At 39.5% G+C, this 7,032-nt stretch overlaps 1 protein-coding gene across 1 annotated transcript in view; it reads left to right on the top strand.

Moving 5' to 3' along the window:
- Positions 1–4,992: 4,992 nt before the first annotated feature.
- Positions 4,993–7,032, top strand: part of LOC129180446 (dynein axonemal heavy chain 7-like) — a 32,778-nt gene continuing 30,738 nt past the window's right edge. Inside the window, exons 1-5 of the mRNA XM_054774938.1 lie at positions 4,993–5,063; positions 5,165–5,359; positions 5,464–5,585; positions 5,667–5,802; positions 5,880–6,026. Of these exons, the coding sequence (XP_054630913.1) occupies positions 5,019–5,063; positions 5,165–5,359; positions 5,464–5,585; positions 5,667–5,802; positions 5,880–6,026 (645 nt within the window). The 5' untranslated portion in view covers positions 4,993–5,018. The remainder of the gene's footprint in view (positions 5,064–5,164; positions 5,360–5,463; positions 5,586–5,666; positions 5,803–5,879; positions 6,027–7,032) is intronic.

The following is a 7,032-nucleotide window of genomic DNA, read 5'->3' as shown; positions in this document are numbered from 1 at the left end:
GATGGAAGAAAGTGCAACAACAGCGACTCCATTTACCAATGTATGTTTTCACCTCAACAGTCGGTATTGAGTCATATCAATAACAATCCCAAGCATATACTCAGACTTTTGATCATTGTGCAGGCCAATTGGTTTCCTGCAAAGTGGCAGCGCCATGGCTGTCTCCCAAGCAGTCGAGGCTTACAGGCAGAACAAAGAGAAGGGCAGAGTTGTGCGCAGCCCGTCACCGGAGCCTCAGTTCCCTTCTACTGTAGGGCATGTCTCCCATTTAATAACTATGAGAGCTCATTCATGCAAATGTGTTTCAGCAACATAATGTAATACGTGCCAATACGTGCCTTACAGATGCAAAGTGAGGATAGGAAACAAAGGGTGAGTTTACTGTTTTAAGTGAATTTGTTTAGTTCAAAAATAGAACTACCCTATTTTATTAGGACCACTTTTGCAGATGAACTACACATTCCTGAAGCAGTGTGTAGAAAGCCGGCCAGTCATTCCAATCCCTCAGCAGTGGTTGAAGTCCATTGATTCCAAAATCCCTCCCGAACTTAAAGACAGCACTCAGAAAAACAAAATCCTGCAGGAGCTCCTCAACGAAGTCACTGACAACTTTCATGACGTAATCGTCAAGCACACAGGTATTGACAATGATCTGAGTGTGTACTGTACATCATCTACAAGTATATATATGTATGATTACATTTTATGTATTTGTTTAAGTGGAGACATTCCTAAAGGATCCAGAGTGTGAAGAAACTACCTCAGAAACACATACACCTCTTCCACGAGAGTGAGTTTAATCACACATATGATTCACCCTCTGTACATTGACCCAAATATAAAATTATATTTTGTAGCATTCTTGAATTTTCCCAAACACGAAATGAGAGCTTTATCACAAACCGGAACCTGATGAAGGAAAATTTGCACGTTCTACATCCCATTATGCAAACTATTTGGGATATTGGCTACACAACCTTTTCATCAATGGTTTTGGTGGATCTTTCAGGATATAGGTATGTAGAAAAAACTCTCAATGCAAAAAAACATAAATGATCAAGTACCTGTGGCCATGTCTCTTGTCAAGATTGAACAAAGTTGTGTATCATCATGGTTCAGGGCTTTGGGACCTGTTGATTCCAAGGTGTTGCAGAAAGACCTGGCAATAGAATGTGAGACAACAGAACAGAGCATCATGAATACTTGGTTCCCTAAAGTCATCAATTTATTAACAAGTCCGAAAACATTGGGGTCAGTTAAAGAAGAATCCCTGGATTCCTTCTTTGACTGCGCATGCACCCTCATCTCCAATCAGGTGGAGTTGTCTTACATATATAATCCAGTACTCTTTAGTGTTGGTTTGGTTTGTTATTTTCCTCACTTACATGGTCTCTTTGCTGTTTGGTTTTTCTAAATTCCTAGTTGAAATCCCTCCTCCAGAGGAGTGTAGAGGAGTTTGTCTACCCATTTGAGCCAAGCAACCACCACTTCTTGCCCATTTTTCGAATGGCACTGACGTTAAATGAAGAAAAGATGGAAATAAGCCCCACCTTACAGCAACTAGAAGCAGATGTTTTTGAAATCCTTAATGCCATCACAAATACACTGCAGGTAAGATCACGTAACATCTTACATCTTATGCCCATTCTTTTCAAGCAAGTTCTTTTCATAATCTTAAAGTGCATTTAGAGATGAATTAGAAATATGTGGATTTGATCCACAGAAAGTGCAGACAGTCCATTCCTGGCTGGCAGAATCCACATCTGCATTTGTGGATGCTAAGACCCCTGATCACACGCTTGCTTGGGCTCATTTCACTGTGAAAGCAACTGTGCGTGACAATCTAAAAGGACCAGATAAATATTTCCAGAATTATGGTAATGTAAGAATGTTATCATCCAACCGATTATTTTAGAGCATGTTTTTGTAATACACTATTATACTGTAGTTGACAGCTATGACTGGTTAGTCAATGGAACTGCTCAGACTCGAGTTGAGACGTTTGTAGAAGAAACCCATTCATTTGCTGAATATATTCAGGTCAGTAATGACATTTTTACTGTGTGATTTAAAACGTTTCTCATCCACTTTTTTGTGATGACTGTCAGTGTGTGATCTGATTGTTGTTTACAGCAAGTGGATGAGTTCCGTGACTTGTCAAGGAAGATTGGCAACCTCCCAACAAAAGCTCACTTTGCAATGGTCCAATTAGATTGTGAGGAGCTAAATCAGGGACTGGCTCATAAATCTAACGCCTGGGCTAAAATACTTATCAACAAAATGAAAATCAAACACACTGAGCAAAATCTACAGTGAGTGTCGTTTTTATATTTTAAAACAATGTTGGAAAAGACCCTGTTATTGCATTTTGAATGTTTTGTGTCTATTGAAAGGATCTGCTGTGATTTTGAAACCATCCGAGAAAATGCCTTGAAAGTACCAGAGACTACAGACGACATGGCCAACATGATTGAATACATTGAATTAACTAAGACAAAGGGTATCGCACTTCTTAAGGACAGAATAATGGTAGTGTTTTTGCTTAAACTGTACATATTACTGTCACACATACTGTGTAATTGTTTTTGCACTCACAAAAGCACCATCAACATCAGTTGCTCTCGTGCTGTGACAGAAAGCCTACAGCCGACTTAGTTACCTCCTAGATGTCCACATATTTGAACCTGAAGATCTAGAACTCAATTCAACTGTCTTTCTGTGGCCATTGAAAATTGGAGAGGTTTTTGAACTCAGCGATGAGGTAACGCGCGCATCTGAACCTACATGTTTATCATGGTTGTGTTGTTTTCAAGTATGATCAAGACTTGGATATTTTTGTTAGGTTTTTCAAGATGCCAAGAAGAAAGGGGAAAAGGAGATGCTTGCTAAAAGAGAAAGAGTATCGGTACATCTCGTCAAGCTGCAACGTAGGGTTGATGAGTTCCCCCACTGCTCTGAGCTTAATATGATGCAGCAGGTATATTGCATCATTTGTGCTCACAGGAAAACATTACTCTTGTTATTATGTTAATTAACCCCTAAAAGAACAATGTAGGAAATGTTCATTAATACAACAAAGAAGGATGCAAACAAAAGCTTTTTCTGCTGTTAAAGAAATGGAAAACAGCTAACTCATGAATTATGAACTGGTAGCCAGATTGGACCTCAGTTGAGATGTTGGCTGCACCAGTGTCTCACAGCATGAAGACCTGGCCTGGGATTTGGGGTCTTTTTGTGTATGAGTTTTGTCCAACTTCCTCCTGCAGTCCTAAAACAATTGCAAGTTGCTTTTGCAACTGCTTAGTGAATTTCTCGTAACACTTTACAATAAGGTACACAAAATTGCAGTAGTTAATGAAGAACGAACCTACCTAACCTTAACCCTAACCACTACTCATTAGTTACTCATTAGTTCTTCATTAGTTCATCAGTAATTACTCTAAATGTATGTGCCTTAGTTCCTCAGTAACTACTCTACTCATTAGTTCCTCATTAGTTCTACTAATTACTCTTAAATTTATGTGCCTTAGTCCTTTCATTTGTCCTTCATTAGTTCCTCAGTAACTACTGTATTTTTGTGTACTCTTTTGTAAAGTGTGACCGAATTTCTAAATTTCCGTAGTTGTTAGCGTGTGTGTGTTTGGCGCAATGTTGTAGTAGTGCAATGATAAAGCATTTTAGCTCTTTAAGATATAATAGCTCTTGAATACTTATAGCATTACATGTGAGGAGAAGGACTTTAAATTCAGCATTTTACCAGGAGCCAAGGTGTTGAAGCTAGTACACGAGAAGAACAATCTAATCTTAGTTCTAGATTATATTTAGACATTGCTGCTGTAGCATTACAGCAGAGTTAATAACTTGCACTAAAATAATGAATTTTAATTTCTGCACTGACTGTTATTTTGGGCTGTACTATACTAGTGTAATATTTAATGTTGTTTTTTTGTTGGACAGTATATGGGCGACGTCAAAACAGTTCAGACCCTTCTCCAAGAGGCCGAGGAGTCAATTGAAGACATTCACAAAGATGAAGTTTTTCATGAATGGGATCAGTCATATTACCCAGAAGTTGAGCTCATCAGACAGAATATTGAGCCATACCAGAAGTTGTTTGGGTTCATACTGAAGTGGCAACGCACAGAGAGCAGGTCTGATATTAGATGTATTAATTTTGTGATGTATTTATATCAGTTGCACTTAAGACTTACATTATCTTCTCTGTGAACAGCTGGATGGATGGTTCTTTTCTGGGACTGGATGGTGAGGGAATGGAGGTAAAAGTGGATGAGTTCTACAGGGAGATCTTCAAGATGCTGAAGTATTTCCTACAGAAAAAGAGCAAGGCTGAACAGGAAAAAAAGAAGCCAACCGGGTCAGCTAGACGACGACGTGGTGAAGAAGAAGTCAAAGAAGAGAGTCCTACAGTTGTCTTGTGTTCCACTGTACTAGAGCAGGTCAAAGAGTTTAAGGTATCAAATGTTGGCTAGCCTTAAAAAAATGTGCCCATGAGTATGATTCCATGTTTTTGTTTGCTCACTCTAAATCATTGTGCTTTTGTTGATAGGAGTATATTCCTTTATTAATAGTCCTGTGTAATCCGGGAATCAGAGATCGCCACTGGAAGCAAATGTCAGACATAGTTGGATATGACATCACTCCTGATGCGGGTACAACACTACGCAAAATTCTCAAACAAAACTTGAACCCTTATGTGGAACAGTTTGAGTCAATCAGTGCCGCTGCTAGTAAGGTAATAATTTACATTCCTGGGGTTTTGGTTTCTATCACTGGTGATGAAAATAAATACCTTAAATGATAAATATAATTTAATAAAACAAATCCTTTTATGCATCTTATAGGAATTTTCCATGGAGAAGGCCATGCAAACCATGGTCACTGTTTGGGATGGTGTTTCTCTCCAGCATCAGCTATACAGAGACACTGGTGTGTCCATCCTGACTTCTTTGGATGAAATTCAGGCAATGCTTGATGATCAGATTGTGAAAACCCAGACAATGAGGAATTCACCATTCATCAAGCCTCTTGAAAATGAGATCAGGGTTAGTTTGAAGTTGGTATTGGTATCAAGACTAGATGTGCAATGATGTAAAATTATTGTGAATGGCTTTCACCAAAAATGTTACACTGCTTTGTGATTTAGGTTTGGGAGGAGCGTCTTCTTCGCATTCAGGAAACCATTGATGAGTGGCTAAAGGTGCAGGCTCAGTGGCTCTACCTTGAGCCCATCTTTTCTTCTCAGGACATTATGCAGCAAATTCCAGAAGAAGGAAGACTCTTCCAAATGGTTGACAAAACTTGGAAGGATGTCATGCGGCACTGTGTTAAGGACTCAAAGGTGGCTTTCAACATCATTTGTGATAAGCCTGTGATCTGTCTCTTCTGTGTGGTCTATTGATGACAACAAGTTTGAAATTCTCTGCCTTGTAATCCTACTACCAGATTCTTCAGGCGACGTCAATGCCTAACCTACTAGAGAAACTAATAGAGTCCAACTGCCACTTGGAGACCATCATGAAGGGACTAAATGACTATCTGGAGAAAAAGCGTCTCTTTTTTCCAAGGTGAACAAGAGAATTTCATTTCTATTTGTCGTTCTACATATGTTTTATCCCAGATGTTAATAATTGTTGCTTTGCTTCCAGGTTCTTCTTTCTGTCCAATGATGAAATGCTGGAAATTCTTTCTGAGACCAAGGATCCACTGCGTGTACAACCCCATCTGAGGAAGTGCTTTGAGGGTATTGCCAAACTAGACTTCCTACCAAATCTTGATATCCAGGTAGGCATTCACGCAGTGCAGTTGTCACATAGCAGCAGCATACAGCCGGTTGATAAATACTGACTGTTTTTATCCAGGCCATGTACAGCAGTGAAGGAGAGCGTGTTGCGCTAATTCAACTCATCTCCACAGCTGAGGCCAAAGGATCAGTGGAGAAGTGGCTGGTGCAAGTGGAAGAATGGATGATTCGCAGTGTCAGGGATGTAGTGGACCGCTCCAGGACGGTGAGATCACTTCTCTGGTCAGAGATTTGTTTAAAAACTACACAAGGAAGTTCCTTGTATGCATGGATGTACATTGGCCAAGTTTATAATAAATTGGATACTTTTCATAAACGGAACTGAACACACAATTAAGATTTCTAATATAACAATTATTTAATAACATTGTTAAGAGGGAATTATTGTACGGGTGTGCTGTGGACTGGTCAAAATTAAAGCCTCTGCTAAAATGTATGCAATCCCACTGATGCCAGAAGTGTTAATCTGGTCATTTTATCAACTTTAACTTTCTAAAATGCATTTAGTATAGGGCAGTGGTGTCCAAACTACTTCATTTTAACTGGCCATATCAAAGTTTAAAAACATAATTGACTATGGCCCACGCACAATATGTGCTTAAATGTTTTATACTTCTTAGTTGAAACACTAGGTGGAGGTACTACATATGGAGGAACCAAAGAGACCCTGTGTGTCCTCAAGGCTGAATATGTAGATGACATTACTCCCCTTCCTCTGGCCGATGGCTCAAGTCGGGGGAAGGTGTGCCGAGTTTGGACGAAGGCTGATACGTACCGCGATATTCTTAGTCTCAAGAGAGGGGCTTGGTTTGGAGCTAGTTAGCCGAGCTAATGCTTTGCACCCCAGGCTACGTTCACGCGGCAGGCCAAGTCCGATTTTTTTGTTGTTGTTTGTGTGAACAGTACAATTCCGACTTTTTCAAATGCCTTCGTATTCGTTTGTCGAGGCATGGAGAAAGGTACTCACAGATGGAGACAAAAGTTCTTCTTGTCATGTTTTTTTATTGGGTGCAGCACCTAGTAGAAATATAATTAAACAAAAAAAACTCCCTCAGAGCTAAAGGCACTAGCTTTAATATTGACACTGTTAACAAATAAAGCTTTGCCTGTAATACTGTACCTTTTACTGTACCTTTTCTAAATCAAAAAAATATACACACGATTATCAAAGTGAACCCCGCAACCTTTGACTTTTCAGTATGCGGCCCTCG

Source organism: Dunckerocampus dactyliophorus, chromosome 1 (genome assembly GCF_027744805.1).
Source record: "Dunckerocampus dactyliophorus isolate RoL2022-P2 chromosome 1, RoL_Ddac_1.1, whole genome shotgun sequence".
Taxonomy (NCBI): Eukaryota; Metazoa; Chordata; class Actinopteri; order Syngnathiformes; family Syngnathidae; genus Dunckerocampus; species Dunckerocampus dactyliophorus.
The sequence above is the reverse complement of the archived record's forward strand: the minus strand, read 5'-3'. Positions and strand labels throughout refer to the sequence as shown.